Source organism: Octopus sinensis, linkage group LG20 (genome assembly GCF_006345805.1).
Source record: "Octopus sinensis linkage group LG20, ASM634580v1, whole genome shotgun sequence".
Lineage (NCBI taxonomy): Eukaryota > Metazoa > Mollusca > Cephalopoda > Octopoda > Octopodidae > Octopus > Octopus sinensis.
Window position 1 is genome coordinate 15,217,550 of NC_043016.1, and position 26,153 is coordinate 15,243,702.

The 26,153-nt window shown below is 37.2% G+C and overlaps 1 protein-coding gene across 2 annotated transcripts in view; it reads right to left on the reverse strand.

Moving 5' to 3' along the window:
- Nucleotides 1-17,355, reverse strand: part of LOC115222458 (histone-lysine N-methyltransferase SETD1) — a 94,174-nt gene extending 76,819 nt beyond the window's left edge. For both annotated transcript variants that reach the window (XM_029792655.2, XM_029792654.2), the window contains exon 1: nucleotides 16,946-17,355. In XM_029792655.2, coding sequence (XP_029648515.1) covers nucleotides 16,946-16,976 — 31 coding nt within the window. In that variant the 5' untranslated portion in view covers nucleotides 16,977-17,355. The remainder of the gene's footprint in view (nucleotides 1-16,945) is intronic.
- Nucleotides 17,356-26,153: the final 8,798 nt, after the last annotated feature.

Below are 26,153 nucleotides of genomic sequence, written 5' to 3' on the forward strand. Positions count from 1 at the left end.
TTTTTGCCTGCTGCTGAGACATTCCAGTCTTTTTTTTTAATACAATACATCTATAAGAGATGCTTTCATGGCAATAAATACTGCAGTTTAGCAAGCTTTCAATGACACATCTAAGTGTGATATGCAGATTACTATTTTGAACTAATACTGCTTCTATTGCTAATAACAATTTTATATTCGGCCTACCAGTATGGTCACCTGATTGGTAGGTTATCAGGTGACTGGCTGGCTTCCTGAAGTTGGTGTTGCAGATCAATAGGCTATTTGTATCACAGAACTCCAACAGCCTTGTTCCATCTTCGTTTTGAGAACTAATTCCATGCCCACCCCTCAGTACACCATGAAAGATACTTCTCTGCAGCCCAACATGTCCATCATCATCATCATCATCATCGTTTGACGTCCACTTTCCATGCAGGCATGGGTTGGACAATTTGACTGAGGACTGGCAAACCTGATGGCTGCACCAGGCTCCAATCTTGATCCGGCAGAGTTTCTACAGTTGGATGCCCTTCCTAACGCCAACCACTCCAAGAGTGTATTGGGTGCTTTTTTGTGCCACCGGCAAGAGAACCAGTCAGGCGGTACTGGCAACAGCCATGCTTAAATGGTATTTTTTATGTGCCACCTGCACAAGAACCAATGACCTCACTTGAATGTTTTTTCACATACCAGTAAGGCGACGCTGGTAATGATCACACTCGAATGGTGTGTTTTACATGCCACCAGCATGCTCTGACAACGATCACGCTCAGATGGTGCTTTTAGCGCTCCACTAGCACGGATGCCAGTCATCAAATTTGATTTCAATTTCACTTGCCTCAACAGGTCTTCGCAGGCAGAGTTTAGTGTCCACTGAAGGAAAGGTACGCATAAGTGGGCTGGTTACACCACTGGCATAGGCCACGAGGTTATGGTCTCACTTGGCTTGCCGGTTCTTCTCAAGCACAGCACATTTCCAAAAGTCTCGGTCACTAGTCATTGCCTCAGTGAGGCCTAATGTTTGAAGGTCATACAAAATATCTTCTGTTATCTAGCAGATGTAATCAGCAGGAGAGGTATTTGTTCTAAAAGTGTAGTAACCAGAATAAGAACAGGTCGGAAGATGATCGAGGAGCTTCTACCACTGCAGACAGCAAAGGCCTTTTCCTACAGATTGAAGGGCATATTGCATGATATGTTAGAACTGCAAAGCTACACAGTAGTGAAAAATGAGCCTTGAATGCAGAGGACTTGGAAAGACTGGAAAGAAATGTAACTAGTATGCTCTATTTGATGTGCAATGTATGTATATATAAATGACAGAGTATAAATGTGGTGATTATAAGCATGAAAGAAGATTGTACTGATATGGACAAATATATACATAACTGGACCTTTTGTCAGATTCTCTCCCACAAGACACTCCACCATGCCTTTATTTCTTTAACAATAACTTTTCCTTGAGCCAATTCATTTGATGTCCATCTTTCATCCTTCAAACACCTTTTACATTGATCACAACCATTACCCTACCTGAACCATCAAATTTCTCACTGTCTCTACCACCATATGCGTCTGTCTCTCACTCTGCCTATGCACTACATTTGCATCTCTCCTCCACACACACTTTTGTAACATACCCAACCACTTATCTCTCTCTCTCTCTCTCTCACTTTCTCCTGTATTGTATAGTCATTACTACCCTTTACATAGTAACACTTAACACGTAGTCAGTGTAATGTCAGTATATATATACAAAGCATAGGTTGCCTTATTTCTTCATCATACTTAGTTTCATGGAGATGAAAGTATGGCCATCTCTTCAAACATCTGGAAGCAAAGGGGAGTAAAAACGAAATAACTTCTTTATTACAGAGCCAATTTAAATGCCAATGGTTAGTGCTGGTCACACTGGTGTTGTGATAACTGTGCAACAGTTGCTTAGTTATCACCATGATCATGTTGCTGACCAACGGACATTAAACTCTCTATGTAATTCAAAAGCCATGTCACAGCATACCATTATTCCGGATCTGTTGTCACTGATTTCGAAAATATCACATGTCGATAACAAAAAGATGTTAATAACACAGCCACAACAGTGTCTTTATGCAGATATATACATACATACAGGTGTACACACATACATACATATACATTACCTTGCCTCAAAATAAACAAGGGGTGCAAACAAAAAGGGCATTTGGTTGTAAAAAAACTGCTTCAATAAATTGCATCTAACTTATGTTTGCATGGGTTGGATGTTAAAACAATGATTTACACACACACATCTTTATATACAGGAGCAGGTATGGCTGTATGGTTGAGAAGTTTGTATACCAACCACATAGTTTTGGGTTCAATGCCACCATGTGGAAGCCCCAGACTAACCCAAAGCCTTGTGAGTGAATTTGGCAGATGTAAACAATGTGGAAGTCCATTATGCATATTCTCTGTGCGTGTGTGTGTGTGTACGTATGTATCATTATCATTGTTTAATGTCTACCTTCCATACTAGCACATGCTGGTACCATGTAGAAGGCTCCCATGCTGGTGCCATGTAAAAAGCTGCTATGCTGACATCACATAGAAAGCAACCATAATGGTGCCACTTAAAAAGCACCCAGTACACTGTAAAGTGGTTGGCATTAAGAAAGGACATTGAACCATAGAAACAATACCAAAACAGACAATTGTAGTCTGGTGCAGCTCTACAACTTGCCAGCTCCTGTTAAAACACCTAACTCATGCCAGCATAGAAAACAGAAGTGATAATGATAAATATATATACACATACAAATTTTAATACAAGAAAATGGACTGAGCAGGCTTAATTACAAATCACTACAATTGTTTTAATGCACCATTTTCACCTGTTAATTGCTGAATATTACATAAATTAAATGCAATATTGTATTTAATATGATTCAACAATATTTGTGTATATAATCATCCTTGTATGACCAGAATCAAAGCCCTGCTGTATCAGCTTTAGATTTCCTTGTTCCACTTTGTCAAAGGACTACTAAAAATAGTATTTCGGTATGGGTATAAAATGATGTAGCAGTGCTTTGACTCTGGTTACCCGAGAATGCACATGTACAGCCATTGTTAAATGACATTAATATAATATTGCACATAATTTATGTAACATTCAGCAATTAAAATCTGATAATGATGCATTGAAATAATTGCAGTGTTGTGTAGTAAAGCCTGTTCAATCAATTTTCTCATTAAAATTTTAGTCTATGGATATTTGCAGATTTCCATATGTACAAATGGTAACAAGAGAAGTCATACTGCGTGATGACATTTGGCAGATGATACCAAGGGAGGAGCTTTGGAAGGAACATAAGGTTATTACCCAGATTATATTTTTAAAAAAAATATATATATATAGGCGCAGGAGTGGCTGTGTGGTAAGTAGCTTGTCTACCAGCCACATGGTTCCGGGTTCAGTCCCACTGAGTGGCACCTTGGGTAAGTGTCTTCTACTATAGCCTTGGGCCGACCAAAGCCTTGTGAGTGGATTTGGTAGAGGGAAACTGAAAGAAGCCCATCGTATATATGTATATATATGTATGTTTGTGTTTGTCCCCTAGCATTGCTTGACAACTGATGCTGGTGTGTTTATGTCCCCGTTACTTAGCAGTTCGGCAAAAGAGACCGATAGAATAAGTACTGGGTTTACAAAAGAATTAAGTGCCGGGGTCGAGTTGCTCGATTAAAGGCGGTGCTCCAGCATGGCCGCAGTCAAATGACTGAAACAAGTAAAAGAGTATATATATCATCATCATTTAATGTCCATCTTCCATGCATGCATAGGTAGGAAGAGTGATAGGAGTCGGCTAGGTAGAAAAACTACCCTAAGCTACTGTGTCTGTTTTGGCAAAAATTTTTACATCTGAATGCCCTTCCTAACACCAACCACTCCGCAGAATGTATGTACGTCTGTATATATGTGTTTGTGTGAGTGCATGTGTCTCCTTGCCTTGATATTGTGTGATAGTTGTAAACAAGTGACACCAACATACAAGCAGTATCATTCATTTTCAATATTCTGTGAAAGCATAAGTAGTAACAGGGAAACAAGTGAAGGTTGGCACCAGAAATAGCATCTCCAGCTTACCAGTTCCAGTCAAGCCGTCTAAACCCATGTGCTGAAACAACTCTAATGATTTGTAATAAAGCCTGTGCAATATATCTAAAATTTTGTCATCATTTAATGTCCATGTTCCATGGTCATTAAATTCTTGGACCGATGTGTCCCAGAAGCACATTATGCTCCAGTGGCCTGCATTTTCATAAAATATGGTTTTTTAAAAAAATATTTTTGTAGTTTTTCCATATTTTTTCATTTTTTTTAAAAATGCTTTTTGCAGTTGGCTGGAATGGTAGAATTCCTAAATCCATATCCAACAATTCTAGGACCTCTTGATAATGAGACCATGAAAATCTAGAAAAGTTGCATATAGATTGATGATGATGATGATGAACTGTAAAACCAACAGTAGAAAGTTAATAAGGAAAATGCAAAAATATAAAATAGAAAGGATAAAACACACCAACACTGGTTATCAAGCAGTGGGGAGCAGGGACAAACACAGACAAAAAGGCACGCACACACACATACTCAAATGTATTATCATCATCATCATTTAACATCTGTTGTCCATGCTGGCATGGGTTGGATGGTTTCACCAGGGCTGGTAAGCTGGAAGGCTGCACCAGACTCCAATCTGATTTGGCATGGTTTTTCTAACGCCAACCACTCCGAGTGTGTAATGGGTGCTTTTACATGCCACTGGTATCTGCCATGACTGTAGTTTTGCTCGGATTGCTGTGAAGCCCAACACTCGAAAGGAGCTCAGCCACTTTGCCTCCATGGGGCCTAATGCACAAAAGGTGCATTTTATGTGCCACTGGCACAGGTGTCAGTTACATGACACCAGCATCAACCACAAATATGATTTCACTTGGCTTGATGGGTCTTCTCAAGCACAACACATCAACAAAGGTCTCGGTCACTAGTCGTTGCCTCCGTGAGGCCCAAAGTTTGAAGATCATGCTTCACCACCTGTCCCATGTCTTCCTGGGTCTATCTCTACCACAGGTTCCCTCCTCAGAGATTGGTACTTCATTACACAACTGTCCTATATATATATTATATATATATATATATATATAATATATATATATATTTAAAAATTGAGGGAGATAAGCCCTGCCAATATATACATATATATATATATATATAATTAATCAATATAGGGTGGCATGGAAAATTTTGTAGAAATTTATTGCCACCAGCGGCCCAGTGGGAAAAAAATTTAAATAGTCATAGACCATTTTAAGTTCAACAATTAACAATTAAGGAACGGCCATAATAGGCCATTCACCCACTAGAAATAACAGCCAAAGCTTCTACCGCAAATAAAGATCAATTCCGTTAACAGGAGAAAATTAAAAAAATTAAAAAAATTAAAAAAAATAAAAAAATTAAAAAAATTAAAAAATTAAAAAAATTAAAAAAATTAAAAAAATTAAAAAAATTAAAAAATTAAAAAAATTAAAAAAAATTATTTTTAATTTTCTCCTGTTAACGGAATTGATCTTTATTTGCGGTAGAAGCTTTGGCTGTTATTTCTAGTGGGTGAATGGCCTATTATGGCCGTTCCTTAATTGTTAATTATATATATATATATATATATATAATGTATATATGTGTATGTATGTATATATATATATAAAGTAAGAGTCAAAAGGAAGAGTAAGTATGGTTAAGCAGCTTTTTAATCACTACAAATGTTTCAATACATACAGAACCTTGTATATACAGGATTTAAAGTTAAGTTTAAATTAAATTTATGTAACGATGAGATACATATAGATCTTATTCGGGTAAATCATAACATAATTTAATTTAAACTTAACTTTGAATCTTGTATATACGAGGATCTGTATCTATCAAAACATTTGTATAGATTAAAAAGCTGCCTAACTGTACTTACTCTTCCTTTAGACTCATTTATTTTTTACTTTTTATTTTCACATATGAGAAATACCTAAGACTAGAATTGGTAGTGTACCATAAGAATACTGCTGGCTGTAGTAGAAGACACTTGCCCGAGGTGCCATGCAGTGGGACTGAACCTGGAACCATGTGGTTGAGAAGCAAATTTCTCGTCACACAGCCATGCCTGCACCTATGTTGGCATTAGGAACGGCATCCAGCTGCAGAAACCAATCCAAACTCAGATTGGAACATGGTGCAGCTCTCCAGCTTACCAGTTCCAGTCAAACTGTCCAACCCATGCCAGCATGGAAAGGAGACGTTAAATGATGATGATATACAAATAAATACACATACACACACACACACATATATGTATATATAATAAATTAAAAATTAATACTAAAAAACATCGCTATCAGAACTGGAGGAGAAGTTTCAGGTGTGGAAACAAAGATTAGAATCGAAGGGCCTCAGAGTCAACCTAGCTAAAACCAAAGTCGTAATCAGTAGGAAGGTAGACAAATCACAAACGCCTTCAGGTAGATGGCCCTGCTCGATCTGTAGAAAAGGTGTAGGTAGAAACTCTATAAGATGCACAAGTGTAAGCTATGGACACATAAGAGGTGCAGCAATGTCAAAGGAAGGCTAACTAGGAAGATGGTTTTTGTATGTGGCAGATGCTCAGAACAATAAACACTGAAATGCTCTGAGACCAACTTCCGTCACTTTCCAGGGAGAAAACTAGAAATAGTTTGATAGTTTCCGTTACCTAGGTGACCAAGTCAGCAGCGGGGGCGGGTGTGCTGAAAGTGTAACTGCTAGAGTAAGAATAGCTTGGGCAAAGTTCAGAGAGCTCTTACCTCTGCTGGTGACAAAAGGCCTCTCGCACAGAGTGAAAGGCAGACTGTATGATGCGTGTGTACGAACAGCCATGCTACATGGCAGTGAAACATGGGCCGTGACTGCTGAGGATATGCGTAAGCTCGCAAGAAATGAAGCCAGTATGCTCCGATGGATGTGTAATGTCAGTACTCATACTCGGCAGAGTGTAAGTACCTTAAGAGAAAAGCTGGACCTAAGAAGCATCAGTTGTGGTGTGCAAGAGAGACGTTTGCGCTGGTATGGTCATGTGGCGAGAATGGATGAAGATAGTTGTGTGTGAAAAAGTGCCACACCCTAGCGGTTGAGGGAACCTGTGGAAGAGGCAGACCCAGGAAAACCTGGGACGAGGTGGTGAAGCACGACCTTCGAACTTTAGGTCTCACTGAGGAAATGATTAGCGACCGAGTCCTCTGGAAGTGTGCTGTGCGCGAGAAGACCCGGCAGGACAAGTGAGTCCATAACCTGTGGCCTTCTACATGGGATGGAGCCGGCCTACGTATGCATACCTTCCCTTCTTGGGACACAAAACTCTATTTGTGAAGACCTGTTGAGGCAAGTGAGGATCAGAATCGAAATCGATCAATGGAAATTGCAGATGTGTTACCAGTGCCGGTGGCATGTCGAAACTCTACTTGTGAAGACCCGTTGAGGCAAGTGAGGATCAGAATTGAAATCGATCAATGGAAATTGCAGATGTGTTACCAGTGCCGGTGGCATGTAAGAGAACCTTCCGTTTCGCGACCGTTGCCAGCACCGCCCCGTTTCGTGTCCGTTGCCAGCCTCGCCTGGCCCTCGTGCCGGTGGCACATAAAAAGCACCATCCGTTCGTGGCCGTTTGCCAGCTCTGTCTGGCACCTGTGCGGGTGGCACGTAAAAAGCACCCACTACACTCTCGAAGTGGTTGGCGTTAGGAAGGGCATCCAGCCGTAGAAACACTGCCAGATTTGACTGGGCTTGATGAAGCCTTCTGGCTTCACAGACCCCAGTAGAACTGTCCAACCCATGCTAGCATGGAAAACGGACGCTAAACGATGATGATGATGAGGACAGACACACAAGGACCCTAATTCTTCATCTGTTATCAACCGAAATACTAATACACAGTTTCATTTCGATTGATAACTGGCGAACAATTAGGGCCCTTCTGTGTCTGTCCTATGTGTACGTTTAGTATTTAATCCATTCTTCATTTACTAAGTAACTGAACGCCATGCATCCCGACTGTATGTGTGCATACGTGCGCGTACATGCATTATATATACATAGATGTATACACACATACATATAATATAAATGTATATATCTACGTATATGAATACATAAATGTGTGTGTGTGTGTGAATCTGGAGGGATATATTATCTGGGCGGATACTGTGGTAGCTCACAGTTATGTTCTAGGTTACGGCTAACCACATTGATTAGTATTTCATGTCTATGACTACTACAAGCTGTCACTCATGCTGTAAATTCCTCCAATGGCTAATTCCCTGTTCACTTCTTTAGATGGTAATATTATCTGGAGTGAATATTTGCAATAATTATAACGATAGAGAATATAAAGACTGGTACATCCTCAAAATTTATTTCCCTTTATTTTACAATATCATACATTATATTTTTTTTTTGGGGGGGGGGTTGAAACAACCATAAAAATATGTTGTATGACATCTTAAAATGAAAGGAAATTAATTTTGAGGGTGTACCAGTCTCCATATTCTCTAAAATTATTTCACACACACACACAATTATTTATAAATAATTGAGGCAAGTGAAAATCGAAATCGATCAACATCAATGGAAATTGCAGCTGTGATACCACTGCCGGTGGCACATAAGAGAACCATCCGAACGTGGCCATTGCTAGCGCCGCCCCGACTGGCCTCGTGCCAGTGGCACGTAAAATGCACCATCTGATTGTGGCCGTTTGCCAGCCTCGTCTAGCACCTGTGCCGGTGGCACGTAAAAAGCACCCACTACACTCACAGAGTGGTTGGCGTTAGGAAGGGCATCCATCCGTAGAAACATTGCCAGATCAGACTGGGCCTGGTGCAGCCTTCTGGCTTCCCAGACCCCAGTTGAACCATCCAACCCATGCTAGCATGGAAAGCGGACGCTAAACGAAGATGATGATGATTCAAATGGAAAAATTATCAGAAAAGCTATTTCTATTCATTCTTACAAATTATATAATTCTGTACCAAAGAGTTTCTATTTCAAATTCTGCAATACAATAAGTACATATATAAATACACACACACACACACACAACTAACAGTTCCCAGGTTTTAGGTCTTACTCATTTTTCCGTCTTAGCACCTCTTCTTCCAAAAAGTTGCTTTGGTACTCCCCACAACTACATTGTGAAATATGCTCCATTGTTCTGCCAGATCTTTGGCCTTCTGCAGTACTTGCAACTTGTTGGTGACTTCTAAATGAAAGCTTCTCAGCACTGGAGCCAGCCTCACACTTTCCACTGCAAGTTGTCTATCTGCTTCTTTCTTTGTTAGTTTTTTCAGCCCAAATAATATGAAGGGCCTATCCTACATCTGTACCTCAATACACTTTGACATCTCTCAATCTTGTACTGATGCAGACACAGCCAGTTTCATTCATATTACGTAATATGGAAGCTGTGCTGAACAAAGGTGTTACCGATGCTCAGATGGTTCGTGTCGCAAAAAAGCAGGAATTGCTTGTTATTGTCTGCCGTAATATGCTTCAAACCAGTTTTGTTACTATCCAACCCCCACTGACCACCTTGATATCATGACTGGGAACTTCACTACACACATCTTGCGCATGTTCATAAACACATCCGTGTCAGCATTATCTGCATTTTCAGTTGGTGCATACACTTGGATCGCTAATGTCTTTGAGAATCAAGTCATGAACTGAGCTGTTATAATTTGGTCACTAGCAGTTGTCCACCCTATTAGCACTTTAGCAGCCTTCACCCTACAGAATACAAGATTGTCTTATTCTCACTGCAGTGCTGAAGAATAGAAGAAACCAGGCAAAAACTGAACAGAGTCACCAAATAGCCATGAACAACTATCAAGCTGCTCACAGACAGGTGAGAAAATGATGTAGGAGGGATAAGACATAGGTAGCAGGAGCTCAGATAGCAGCAAAAAGAAATGACACCAGGACACTTATGTGCTAGATCTGACTGGTTCCAGAATCAATATAAGTGAGCCAGTGAAAGATAAAAATAGGAAAATTTTGCTGACAAAGGAAGAACAGAATACACTCTGGGTTCAACAATTCAAAGAGACTCTGAATCAATCTGAATAATCTGACACCCTCACAGTAATAGATCAGACAGTAGAACAGCTTTAAGTTACAACTGCACTCATTAGTGAAGATGAAGTCATTCAGGTTCCCAAAAAACTGAAAAACAATAAAGCCCCAGGGCTGAATAAGATCTTGGCTAAGTTAGTGAAGAATGAAAGAAACATCATGGTATAAAAAAAAATGTAATATCTGTTGGGAAAACAGAGCAGTGCCAGAAGAATGGACAAAGTGTGTCATAATTAAGCTGTCAGAGAAAGGCAATCTCAACAATTGCAGGGAAATCACTTACTGTCAATGCCAGGCATGGTCTTCTGCTCAGTCCTGCTACAACATTTAAAAGAAAGCATGCAGTGAACAGGATTTTGTACTGTGAAATATTACGGAGCAGAGTTTAGAGTTCCACCAACCATTCATCATCAACTGTATTGATTTTGAAAAAGCTTTTATCAGCGTACATAAAGAAATGCTGTAGTGTATGGCCAAGACATCTGACAGTATCACACTCCGTGTTCCAGCAAATGACAAGCAGAATGAAGAAATGGCAAAGGCAGGCCTAAGGATCAACAGAGAAAACCAAGGTCATACACAGGTCAGTGGGCAAGGAAAGACAGAACATCTTGTAAATCAAGAGCCATTGAAGATGTTGTCAACTTTCGCCTACCTGGGAAGCATTATTGTTATGGAGAGAGAGAGACAATGAGGTAGATGTTAATTCCATTATCAGGTATGCAGCAACAGCAGTGTTCAGAAGAATGAACAAGATCTGGTCCAGCATTGCAATTATCAACTATATGAAGATCCTGCTGTAGCAGAGCATTGTCCTGGCAGGAGAAACTTGGATAATGACTGCCAAGATCACTCAGAGGCTGAAGGCATTCCATCAATGGCGGCTACACAGAATAATCTCACCATGACCAGACATATTACATATATATAAACATGTATATATATATATATATATATTATATATATATATACACAAACACACACCAACTCCTGTAAATGCATATATATATATTCTTTTGTTTCAGCCCTTAGGGTACGGCCATGCTGGAAGACTACAGGGTATATATATATTCGTTATATGCTTTCTGGCTTCCCAGATCCCCGGTCGAACGTCCAACCCATGCTAGCATGGAGAACGGACGTTAAACGATGATGATGATGATGTATTACATATATCTGATACACTTTGGAGGAAGGGAGTAAATGAATAAATGTAGCACTTAAACACTTAACAAAGTTGGAGTTGTATGTATCTAAGGGCAGGTTGACTAGCTTCCAGTTTCATGGGCACAGAACACACATCCACATTGTTAGAGTATGGAAAGAATTTTTAAAAGAAAGTGATAACAGGCTCCAAGGTGAAAGAATTAAGATCCCTATTAGTCAGTCCAGGTAATGTGGGTGTGGTATGAGGTATTTCATTGGATGCTCCATCTGGTAAATCAGACAAGAAAGTCAGCATTGGTTTTTCAACATTCTACAGGATGAGACATTTTAGTAAAGAGGTAGGATGATTGTATGAGTTAGTTGGCATTTTCTAAGCTATGATATTTCTGTGGCAACAGTTACCAGTTGGGAAGTCTACTGGTCTGATTATGCTAGGCTATGAGTTTGTCTGACCAGCATGGTTGCTAAATAATAGTAGGTTCCAATCGTAACAGGCAGTAAGAATTATACACTCTGCCATTATTCATGAGCCATGTAAGCCTAAAATGATATTTCCAGGTCAGCATCAGCCAATAGTTTGAAATTCATTTAATAAAGTATATTTCAAGTGACAACAATAGGATAAGTCAATTTTCCTATTCATGGATACTGTAGACATTGATTTATGTGTAGTTTCGCTCGGAGACAGAATTGGAAATTACAAACTTTAGGTGAATAAGGAGAGACCAAGTCAAGATTGCTCAATGTGATATTGGGAAAGTCATTTTCATGGTCCCAGAGTCTGCTGACAAAGGAGGACAGGGATGGATATGTTCCTACCTTTATACCTGAAGAAGTATACAAGTTGTGTGAATCTTACCTTGAAGCTATTGGATGCCATGCCATCAGTTGATGCATGGTTGGTTCTAGTGCCTTTGATAGGAAAGATCTTCCACTAGGCAGTGGGGAGGATTCCAGCAGTTATAGGTTGGAGTATGGAGTAACAACCTTGTAAATACATATCTGCTTTTGTTGTAGTATATAATATTGGAAATGGTATTATCTAGCATGAGTAGCCAACCATGACACTATGGAAATTAAGAAGTTTATAGGGTCTTAAGAAATGCTAATTAACATCAGGAAGCTGCATCTAGATGGAATGGAAGATTAAACCAGATCACTTTCCTTAGCCTGTCTTTAGATTGGTGCAGGGGGTGAGAGTTTCCATATACACTAACTTATCAGTGTAGCCACTTCCCACTAGCACCTTGTTATAATGGAATGCAGCCCTGTTGAAGATCTCTGTCTGCCTACAGAATGTAGATTCTTCTGTTGGCAACAGTGGCTGGGATTTCTAACTACAGCAGGTGTGTGTGTGTTTGGAGTGACTATCAATATAAAAAGCTACCTCGGTTGGCTTTTTGTCTCAAGGTCTCAAGTCACATCCAAAACGAAAACTTCTGTTAATTTGTTGGTAACAGTTACAGTTGGGCCAAATTCTTGGGAGTTGTTTAACAAGGTTCTTTCTAAACTTATCTATGGCATGGTCTTTACATTTAACATGGCTTGAGACTAGCAAACCATCATCCCAGGTGTGTATATTTTTTAGGGTATTCAGGATAAATTACCTGGCTTCATAGACACATACATGTGTGCATTTGCACATGTGTGTGTGTATATACATATATATATATAAATATATATACACGTGTGTGAGTATGTGTGTATATCATCATCATCATTTAGCGTCCGTTTTCCATGCTAGCATGGGTTGGACATACACACACATATATATATATATATATACACACGTGTGTGAGTCTCTCTCTCTCTATAAATATATATATATATATATATATATATACATGTGTGAGTGTGTGTATGTCTCTCTCTATATATATATAAGACCCCCTTCAGTCATGAAAGGCCATGGGATTGCACCTCTAGAAAGTTACCCTCCGAGGCACAAGTCTAGGCAAGATCGTTTATGGAAGACCAGCAGTCGCTCATGCATACCAACCTCCCCTCTCCATGCCACCAATGTTATCCAAGGGAAAGGCAATGGGGCCGATACAGCTTGGCACCAGTGATGTCGCAACTCATTTCTACAGCTGAGTGAACTGGAGCAATGTGAAATAAAGTGTCTTCCTCAAGAACACAACACGTAGCCCGGTCCAGGACTCAAACTCGCAACCTCACTTTCATAAGCTCAACACTAACCACTGAGCCATGCACCTTCGCATATATATATGCGCACACACATTCTGACAGCTTTATCTATGGCTCCTGCACTAGTAAGGTCATTTTGCTCTTGACAGGGATGAAGGTGTCTTAATCCTTCTCTATACAGTAAATACTATGTATGATTTTTCATGATACCACCAATACAGAGGTAGCCATATCAACTCAACTAAAGGGGCATCTCAACCCACATCTTTCTTCATTCTCGACGAATGATAAGACGTGATAAAGGTACTCTATGTTCTGAAACAGGTAAATACATTCAAAGCAACACGACAAAGAGGATAGAGTGATGACAGAAGGCAGCATGAACTAAGAGTTAGAGTGATGACAGAGACAAATGATGTGAATAAAAAAAAAGGAAGAGTGAAACAACATGATGGCTGGTAGTATAGTAGGGTGAGAGAAAAGGTAGAGTGTACTGGACACAATAGCTTCACTGTATTCTCTTATATAAAGGTCATGATGTGCCAGAAGGGTCAAACGATGAGAGTGGTGGATTGGGACAATAGTATGTGGATTCTGTACCAACAAACAACACAAAGTGTTTGTGGAAGGGGAGGGTGAATTGTAAAAACAAACATTACATGAAAGTGAATTAGGAAAGATTAAAGGTTGTGAAAGGATGGAAGAGATGGCAAAAGTGGACTTGATATAAATCAACATACACATACATCCTCGATGCATCTGAGGATTTAGGCACAATCTGCAAAGTTATGTGAAACTGAGTCAACATGTTATTAAATATTTGCAACTTCACATAAGTGTGTATGTTAAACGTTGCTTTCTTTAATTTATCACCTACTCATATATATATATATTATATATATATATATATATATATATATAATATATATTATATATATATATATGTGTGTGTGTGTGTGTGTGTGTTAAATTTAATTGCAACATTTTCATGTACAACAGAATGTGTTTGCACATGAAGCAGCAGGTATCAGCACATACTAAATTTCATTTTGGGAACCACAGAACAGACCATCAAATGTATTGCCATTTTCTCTATACAGAAACAAAAGTTCCAGCATAGCTCAAAACAACAGAAGTAGCACATGCATGTGTGTATGTATGTATGTGTATATGTGTGTGTGTATATATATATATATATATATATATACATACATACATATACACACATACACAAGGCGGTGAGCTGGCAGGAATGTTAGCACGCCGGGTGAAATGCTTACCAGTATTTCATCTGCCGCTACGTTCTGAGTTCAAATTCCGCCAAGGTCTACTTTGCCTTTCATCCTTTCGGGGTCGATATAATCAACTTAATCCGTTTGTTTGTCCCCTCTGTGTGTAGCCCCTTGTGGGCAGTAAAGAAATATATATATATATGTATATATAAAAGTCATTTTAGAGACAGAACCACCTTCAACTCAACTAACACAAAGGTTTTATACTTTTATATATATATGTTCATATGGTCTTTGGCTAGAACATTACCGACATTTTTATGACTAAGTGTACCATGCTTGCTGTTGGTTCTTCTTCAACATCATGAGAATCACCAGTCAATAGCCTTTTGTTATTTCTGCTCCCTGCAACGTCTTGAGATCAGTCTTCAACATGCTATCTTGATCTTCCTCTTCCGCTGGTTCCATTCACTAGACGAGTGCAGCCCTCTTTATGTACCTGTTGTCCTCCATACACATCACATGTCCATAACACTACCCTTCATGCACACTACATCTGAGTTTCTCTTCGAGCTCTTTAGTACTCATTCATACATGTTAACGTAATTCATCCTGACAAGTATGTGTGCTAGACTTCCCAATTCCACTGCATTCATGGCTCTTGTCACACTTCAATGTAGCAACTGCAATTCAAGCACATACCACACAATCAGCCTTTCATACTTAGCAGAAACCCTTCATTGCCAGCAGAGGTAATCACTCTACACTTTTTCTACCCCATCTTTACTCTAAGTTTTGAGAACATCCTTTACACTATTAATCGGGTTAGCTACACAATGGAAGCTTTCAGTTATTTGTAAGCAGCTCTCCAGACATTTGAAAGAATTCTTCTTTATAAGAGTTCTTACTGCTAACAAGCCTTGGGCATTTGCTATTGATAAAGTGCTTCTCAATCGGTGATGCCACTGCAGTTCTTAAGCACCTGTATTTCGTTTTCACCATACTATATTACAACCTTGTCTACTACTTTTCTTCATATGAAGTATGTCCACATCTCAACTGGTAACAGATTCCTCCTGTCTTCTTTCATGGGAACTGAAGCCTGTCACTGTTGAGTTTATCTTAATGTGCTTCGATTCTAGATTTTGCTTTCATATTTGTAATTTCTCTATTATTCAACAAAGTCGTGTTTATGACCTAGGTCATCAAAATTCAGAAGTTGTCATGTCACTGAAAAACAGTCTTAAATTCTTCTGCTACGGTCTGTAAAACTATAAACAAGAGCAGGTTGAGAATTAAGATCTGGTGGACACTTACCTGCACTTATTGCTAAATCTCACCTTGTTGGACAGCACAGCTGTACAAGTACACACTTATATCTAGGTTTGTTTGTGTGTATTTACACATACGCATAAAATATATTTGTAAACACAAACTCATATTCATAAACACAAAGTAAATACGAACTCCGGCATTCGTAAATACATTCACAAACACAGAAATACATTCAAAGATACGTATTGACACGCATTCATAATCCCTAACTGATACACGTTCATGAACCCAAATTTGACACACATTCACATAACCACATATATTCATAAATAATTTTTAAAAAAAGCAAACAATTCATAAATTCACATTTATAAACATAAATTGACACATATTCATAAACAGAAAATTAAATAGTCTTAAACACGAACTGGAATGCATTCATAAACACAAATTGAAAGGCATTCATAAACACAAACTGGAATGCAGTCATAAACACAAATTGGAAAGCATTCATAAGATCAAATCTGAAATGCATTCATAAACACATTCAGAAATGCATTCATAAACACAAATTCACATACTTTCATAAACACTTTCATAAACACAAGTTCACACATTCATAAACACAAACTCACCATTAGATATATATATAGTAAACATACACTGAAAGGAAAACACACAATGCAAGAAAAACAATGTTGCAATAATAAACCAATAAAAGTAACAAATAGTAACGAATGTTTAAAAACAAAAATGTACAAATATATGTAAGATATTATAAATACAAAGTCATAATGATAAATTAGATGCAAAAGAAATAATTTCATGTATGTTATTTCTGAAAAAAATGGAAAATAATATGAAGCATAAAAATATCAACAAATGATAAACAGGGAAGTGGTAAAGGCTGCTATGAAGAAATAAGATGACAATATATTCTCACATGGGTAGGTCTGCTTTGTCTCCGGCTCCATATTCACTTACAATAGATAGAGACTCAATTGGGCTTTGGCATAAAATTCTTCAAGTCTCTTTATAATAGAAGGGGAGAAAATGGAGAACCATTTTGCCATATATTCCCTATGATAAGACAATTTTGGCCGGTGAATGAGTCTTGATTCCGTCCATTCTGGGCCGGAAGAAGATTTCTTACAATCCCACAATTCATTTGTATAAAAGATAAAGACTAAAAAATCCTAATTATGAAAGGAAAATATTATTTCGGGTGTAACATATTCTCTATCATATTATTATTTCGTTTGCAGTAACTTAGTCGGTTAGTACTTACTCAATTATTAGTACTGACTCTAAATTTAGGTGTTTTTAAGGCCCGTTATTAATCATTATATGCGGCTTTTAAATAGTTTTCTAATAGTTTCAATTTTAGTAACAGCATTCTCATTGGCTGAGAGAATTGTGTTAGTGAAATAAATTGTAAGCTCGTCTGTGATTGGTCCATTTATTATTATTTAGAATCGTCTACAACACTATTATTTTCAATATATTCGCAACTCTCCTCCTTACACGGAACTTATTGATTTACCAAAGTTTGTATAAATCTCACATTGAATTGTTGTTTGAACAATATATACATTCATACATAAATACACACACATATATATATATATAAATTTATATAGCAAATTTAAGTATAACTTTTCTGCCAAAATACATGGTTTTAATACTAAAATGTTCACTTCTGATGTTATAAATTTTTTTTAATTAATTTTCTATTTAGATAAAAATAAATCAAACTGATGCCTTCAACAGCCACGAGTGAATTACCATTAAGATAATGGTTTTACTTTCAGTATCAGTTTTACTTTTCTATCACTAAATTTCTACATTTGGTAGAATTTCTCTAACAGTACAAGTTTCCTGTCTGAGTAGAAACTTATCTGAATGCATTTGTTGTACAAATTTACAGGAACAACGCATAATTTTTCAAATAAAACATGGAATTATAAAAGAAAATTCATTCACTCATTGTAATAGACTATCTTTTAAAACTTGTTCATTATTAGGTTAATGACTAAAACTGAATATTTTTTCATGACGTGTCTGCTAGTCGCAGGGGAGGGGCGGCAACGATGTATCATGTCCTTTACAAACTATTTTGTTGTTATTCATATTTCCTTTCAGGTTTATTGTAAAGGTACGAACAATAGTATTTCGAATACTGCTCGACGATCTACAGAAATTCTTCAATATTTCAGCATTTTAAAGCCTTCTTTGCGTATAAATAATTTGTTTGAAAGGTACTCATCCACAAATAAGACCCCTAAAAGGAATGAGGGGAAGTAATTGCGGTGAAACTTTTTTTTCTTGTCTCAAAAATCGGAGGAATTTAGAAATTTCATTTAGGGTTTATATTAATGAAGATAATTAAATTGTTTGTTTAAAAAGATTTGCAGAAAAAAAAACTAAGCAATTTATAGTTTAATGTTATTTATTCAGTTCAAATGAGAAACGCGGTTACATAATTTGATCCAAGCACCTTTTTTTTTTTTTTTTCTAATTTTCAAGCCACGTAAAATTTTCCAAGTGAGTTGGTTTGCTCTAATTAATTCCATCCTTTATTTATTGGTAAATTTCGCTCTTTTACAAATTTTCCTTTTTCTTATAAATGACTCGTTGATTATCTCCCCTTCAATCCTATTGAATGATCCTCAAAAGTCTGTTGTTGAAAGGAATTGCTTCTATGACAAAAATATACATTTCATTCACTTTAAGCACATTTTAAATTTTTGTCATTCCTTTACACGAATATGTACATTAGCTTTTCACTACATTTTAATTTCAATTCTGCTATTTCTTTTTTTATATCAACAAGTCATCAACCAGACCATAATTTTTAAAAAATAATAAATACACTAAAAGTGTTTTTGGAATTATGTCCCTTAGCAGTTGTCTCCTCTTGAGTATTTCTTTAAAAAGGTGATTAGTTTGAAATTCTTCCGAAATTTGATGGTTTGTAATTAACACTTATAAACGGTAATTTATCAGTTACATTCATGAACATACTTAGGCAGAGCCATGTAATTCAGAAGTTCGCAGTCGGTAATTTTTTAAGATTAGATTCATTTACTCTGGGCATAGATATAGCGGTTTAGAAGTTAGTTTCAACATCCACGAAATCCCCGGGTTTGATCCTACAGAGCTGCTCTTTGGTCAAGTGGTGTCTTCTGCTGAAACTTTGGACTGACTAATATTTTGTGTGTGAAATTGCATAGAGAAAAAGTATGCAGAAGCTGAGCCGTAGCATCTACTTGTATTGTTATCGATTCGGGAAATAAGTTTTGCCTATGTTGACAGTCTTTGAGTAAAGCGTACCACTTTCATTTTCTCGAAGTTGATGATAAACGGAAGGTGGGATGTGTGATTATAAGGAGATTCTAGGAACTGCATAGAGGTTCACTGTAAGGTAAAATAATAGAAATTATTCGATTATTATTTTTTTTTTATGAGCTCGTATACAAGAATAACGAAAACCAATATATACTTCTTTTCTTTCTATAGATGTAAAATAGACAAATTCTTCGCAAAAAACTTTTTCAAAAGCTCCAGCTTCCTTTTCATTTTCACAAATTGTTGATGATGATTATGGTGATCACAAATAGCAATTATAATCTTCAAATGCTCGACCACCACCATGCTCTTTCGTCCTTTGCACCATTTCCACTCTAAAAATTTTTCTAAACAACTGTTGAACATTTTCTTCAGATGTACCATTCACTTTGATTTTTTTTCTCCATTGCACGAAACCATAAGAATTCATTACTGTGTACCTTTAATGAGGTTGATTAATTCTTACTATGGTTCATGATAAAGTGGTCAACTGCGTGCGGTGGAGCATATAATTGATCCACTAACAATTCCGTTTTTTATATTGAACAATGTCTATCGTCAAGAAAACAATTTTCCATTGCCATCTTATATAATTTCTACCATAAGATATTCGTCTCTATCTGGCTCGATTCTCCTGAATCTTTCATGAACGAGTAGCTGTGTGGTAAGTAGCTTGCTTACCAACCATATGGTTCTGGGTTCAGTCTCACTGCGTGGCACCTTGGGCGAGTGTCTTGAGTGGATTTGATAAACGGAAACTGAAAGTTACCGTCGTATATATGTTTGTGTGTCTGTGTTTGTCCCCCCAACATCACTTAACAACTGATGCTGGTGTGTTTACGTCCCCGTCACTTAGCAGTTTGGCAAAAGTGGCGGACAGAATAAGTCCTGGGGTCGATTTGCTCGGTTAAATGCGGTGCTCCAGCATGGCCACAGTCAAATGACTGAAACAAGTAAAAGATTAAAAAAAAAAGTAATTATAATTTTTCCCGTTTTGTCCAATTTTCAATAAATCAGGGATTAAAAATATCACATCAATCAGTTTTAATAAATGGCGTTTATTGTATAAAAATTTTTTTTTTTAAATCTCTTTCTTCCTGAAATCGTTTGGCAGCACAAACGACATTGCCAACAATATTCATCTGCACCTTGGATAATTTTTCTTTTGCAATTAACCCAGGAAACTAGCAACCTATTTTAAAGCAAACCACATCAATGTGTGCAAAATATTGGGTGTCCGTTTGCTGTGTATGTTTCTTCCAATTTGTTGTACAATGTATAAATGTTCTCAGTACTTGTGCAAAACTGTCCTGCTACTGCTTGTTGCACTTTTCCAGTTGTAGAGAGAAAAGGGTACATTTCTTGTTATTGTAGTAATGTGCAGACAGCAATAACTAGTGGTCAGCAAAGATAACTGAGCGCTGGGGAATCCCCCAATTCCGTAAAAGTGACCAGTGATAAAATTACTGATGGGGAAGTCCAAGGTCAAGTGAAAGGGAAAAAAAAAACTTTTGTGAAAGTGGAAATGAATGGTTTGTATTGTAACATTTCCCAAATTTCTAATTCATCTTATTTTTGTTCCCTCGGTTACAACAATCATTATAAACACTGACACTTTCACTGCTTCTCATCTAAACAACAATAAATTCTTTAATTTTGATGGGTAGACTTAATCTGTTGCTGGATTTAATACAACCATCTGATTCTTTTGCGGTGTTCACTTTGTTGCAGTTTTTCAGGCCAGGTCTCCGTTTTTGAGAATAACATCCTCTTAATTAGATTTGAAAGCATTGACAAACTAAAGGCTCATCAACATTCACCTTGTCTCTCTTAGCAAATGCTGAAAATAAAACATCCTGATGCAACCACACCATCCAACACCAATCAATCAGTTTACAGGGCAGTTTTTAAAAAATTATACAACTGTACCACAATATCGCTCTGGGGTTGATATGATTGACTAAAATCCTTAAGGTTAGTGTCACATCGTGGATTCAGTCTTGAATATTTTGGACTTTAACTATCGTTCATTAAATACATTGTATCACACTGTCTTCGACCACTGACATTTATTTTATTTTCCAATCATTTATTAATTATTCACATATTGTAACTGAGATTCATTTCTTGTAACAAGCATCTGGGATTAGTTCATTTGGTGACAGGGTTATCGAGGAAAAGAATGCCAGTCCTACAAGTTATGACGATATTTGGGACATTAAAAATCTGCAAGACTTTAAGATTTAAAGGATGATGAACAAACTAAGATGCTTTCCTTCTCAACCTTGCTACCAAATAGGTGGCTGGTTGGAATTTACTCTAAATTAAAAAGACGACACACACACACATTGACTGCAAGCTGTGATAGGCCCTTCGATCTTGCAGATTGACTGCAAGCTGTGGGTAGGCCCCACAGGTCTTCACGGTCTGTCTTACTGCCTAAATGCTGGTCGTTGTGCTCATCACTCTGAGCTAAACCTAATCATTAAATGGGCCTTGGCTCGGATTAATATCCCCTCGGTTCTGGAACCATCAGGCTTATCCAGAAGTGATGGAAAGAGACCAGATGTTCTTATCCTCTGACCCTGGGTTAGAGGTAAGCGACTCATCTGGATATCCTGGATGCTGTGGTAAAAGGGAGGATCACTGCTTCCATAGCCGAACAGGCCTAAACCCTGAAGTATTGGGACCTGACAGTAAACCACCGAAGTGCCAGGTGATGCTCGTGAGGGCACTTGGCTTTTCCAATTCCTTAGTTTCGCCATCGCCCATGGTTAATGCTGGTGTTATTCAGTAGGTTCCATTGAACCTTGTCGTGTGCGACCAACTGAATCACTTGGTGTTGATTTGATGTTTTTTCTCCCGCTTATTTTTTTGTTTTCCTTTTTCTTTTGTAAAAACTTATAGAAGAATCATGACTATTGTTTAGGACTTTTATTTTAATGCAGTTTTGTATTATTCATGTATCATATACATACATGTTATATGTGTAATAAAAATATTGATGGTAATCACAGGCATTGGTGGAAGCTCAAAATGTAGGAAGTAGAGCTATTTTTACTGAATATTTTGTGAGGCTTTCTGTAAAACTTTTGGATTAGTATATTTCATTCATTGATATTTTCATTATTTAATATTGTTCGATTGAGTACTTAAATTTCATTAATCATGTTTTTTTTGGGGGGTGGGGGGAATTTCTTGTTGATAAATAATACTAATGATGGTAGAAAATATATAACGATAGAATGAAGGTTTATCTCATATGGGGAAATGACTGATGCAATGATGTTGATATCAATGTAAATATTGAATGCATACGTATGTGTGTGTATGCAATGGGTTCCTTCTTTCAGTTTCTGTCCACCAAATCCTCTCGCAAGTCTTTGGTCAGCCAGGACCTATAGTAGATGACGCTTACCCATAGTGTCATGTAGTGGGACTGAACCCAAGACCCCATGATTGGAAAGCAAGCTTCTCAAACACCTGCTTACAACTATTCCTGTACCTTAATGTGTGTGTGTAGGTGCATGGATTAGTGTTTAGGCCATTGCTGTTCGCCTAAGATTGTGGTTTCATTTCTTGGACGAGGTGATGTGTTGTGTTCTTAAACAAGACACTCCAGTCCACTCAGCTGGCAAAAGTGAATATTCCTGTGATAGATCACCTTCCTGTCCAAGGGTGTGGGGGAATATATATGCACAGAAACCTGCCTTACAAGCCAATAGCTTGGGAAGGCCCTTTACATATATATACATTTATATACATAAATGTGTAATGGTGTCTGTCTGTGTGTTTGGGGTTACTCTAACTCCTTCCACACCGTCCAACCGATTTTAATGATTTTTTGGCACATAGGTAGATCACATGCCCTGATGTTCAAATAAGGCCAGAATTTTTCGAAAACTTGATAATGCTCAGTTGGCATCAATTTTTGTGAGCTCAATCGGGCGTTTGAATGCAAATTCCCCTAACAATGTTATTTTTCCTGCAGTTTTTCCATTTATTTCCGACTTTGATGAAAATCGATGAGTGACTGAGGCTCTTGGCAGTAAGTTGATGTCAGTAAATGGCATCAACAGAAAATTGATAATTGCACCTCAGCAGTGGTTTTTATAAAATCAGTTGGCTTTTTGCATGCTAATATCCATAGGGATTTTATTTTTGGCCATAACTTTTATATTTTTTATCTGATGTTAATGAAATTTGAGATGTAGGTAAATTCTGCGGTGGGGGAGACGGTAAAGTTGTTTATTTAATTCAAAAGGGCACAAGTGCAAATAAGCATTTTCTTAGAAACATCCTCATCAATTTTGTAGAAATTTTACACGTGATCACAATTCATGTCCATTAGTTGATGCCAGTACGATTAGTTGACAAAAAAATCGATCATTGTGTGTGAGCAGGGGATTTTAAGAAATCAATAGGCTTTATGTAAGCAATTACCCATAGGATTAATATTTTATGCTGTAACTTTTAGAGAATTCATCCAATTTTGATGAAACTTTGCATTTAGGTAAAGTTTATGGCTGGAGTCATGTAGGAGGATTAAAATTAAACTGGTGAAAGGTAGAAACCGTCAAAATTCACTCACAATAAACTGATTTTGAAGAAAATTGACCCATGACACTGCCTTGAAGAATTTTTAGTCAAATGAATAGACACCAGTACTTATTTTTTTAAAGATTGGTGCTTATTTTATTGGTCTCTTTCACTGAACTGCTAAGTTATGAGAACATAAACACCGGTTGTCAAGTGGTGGTGGATTATAAACACACATACAGATATGAATATATTATGTAAATATGGTAAAATCCAAGCTGTGTCCTCTCAAATCATCTGCTTATTTCTGTTTTACAATCCAGTATGCATTTGTGTGACGTACATATCAGAGTTGAAAATTCTGGAAATATTGTTTGTAGAATTATTACATAACACAACAAGAAATTGGAAAATTTTTGGTATTATCTATTCACTCTTATATGTATTTCATTTGCTTATAGGAATTGCAAAGTTGTACATGTTGGACAAACATGTAGGAAATTTTAGAAATTCTTCAGACAGATAATCAAATAATACAAAATTTATATTTGTGATTATTCCTATTAGCAAATGAAATGTTTATAATGGTAAATTTAATAATGGTAAAAAATTTCCAACTTCATGTTTTGCTTTATATACACACATGATGAGCTTTCAATTTCTATGAAATCTACTCACAAGGTTTTGGTCAGCCCAAGGTTCCTCACAGTAGGACTGAACCTAGAACTTGAACCATGTGGTTGAAAAGCAAGCTTCTTACCACACAGCCATGCTTGCACCTATATAAAGAATTGTTTTTCTTTCTTTTTTTCTAAATTATTATTCTTGTCTAATTACTGGCATTGAAACAGTGGTACATTCATCCAGGTTTTATTGCTATGAAATTTATCAAACATTTGAACTTTTATCATTTCCTATCGCTATGAAACTTATTGAATGTTTTAAAGCTTTTCCATTACTTTAATGTATAACAAAGCAAAATGTATTTTATTTTCAAGTTAATACTTTTTTCTTTTCATAATTACACAGTTGTATAATAAACATCATAGTTTAGAATTTTACACGTATATATATATATATATATATATTCTTTCTACTCTAGGCACAAGACCCAAAATTTTGGGGGAGGGGGCCAGTTGAATAGATCGACCCCAGTACACAACTGGTACTTAGTTTATTGACCCCGAAAAGATGAAAGGCCAAATTGACCTTGGTGAAATTTGAACTCAGAAAGTATAGACAGACGAAATACCACTAGGCATTTTGCCTGGCATGCTAGCGTTTCTGCCAGCTTGCCACCTTAATACTGCTAAGCATTTCACCTGGCATGCTAACGATTCTGCCAGCTCATCGCCTTTTATACATACATATATTATATGGAGTAACTTTACATTAAAGAGTAGAACATATAATTTCTTGTAATTCAGACTGTCTCATGATCCCTGCAGACTTAAATTTTAACCATTTACCATTTAAACTGGCCATATCCATCCCAAATATTCTATCTGCTTTATGTCCAAACTGGCCAGATCTGACCTCTCACACCTACCCTACAATGTTATTCTAAAAATATACACAATTGATGTTAGGACTACCTGACTGGCCCCCATGCCGGTGGCACGTAAAAAGCACCATTTGAACGTGGTCAATGCCAGTACCACCTGTCTGGCTCCTGTACCGATGGCATGTAAAAAGCACTATCTGAACGTGATCGATGCCAGGCCTGCTTGACTGGCTCCTGTGTTGGTGGCACATAAAAAGTATCAACTACACTCTCGGAGTGGTTGGCATTAGGAAGGGCATCCAGCTGTAGAAACATTACCAGATCAGATTGGAGTCTGGTGCAGCTGCTGGCTCTCCAGATCTCACTTAACCCATCCAACCCATGCCAGCATGGAAAACAGACATTAAACAACAATGATGATGATGATAAAAATCACATCATCATAATCTTGAAGCTTTTTAGGTAATGCATGATTAATTCAAAACAATGTGAATAAATAAGCATTGCATTTGACAGAATAATCCGAATGCTACAGGGTTAATCATAAATTTTAATCTTAGATTTTATGCCATGAAACCTATTGTGCATTTTAATTTCTTGAGCATGATTTATTGCCATGGAGTTTTCTCCTGTGCATTCCAGGATCTTTTAAACGTTTATCTTGTCTTTTTCATAATTTTTATTTTTATTTACCATTGAAGAACAAAAAAGTTATTGAAACCAGTATGGTATTTTTAATACATTTAAAAAAATTAAAATA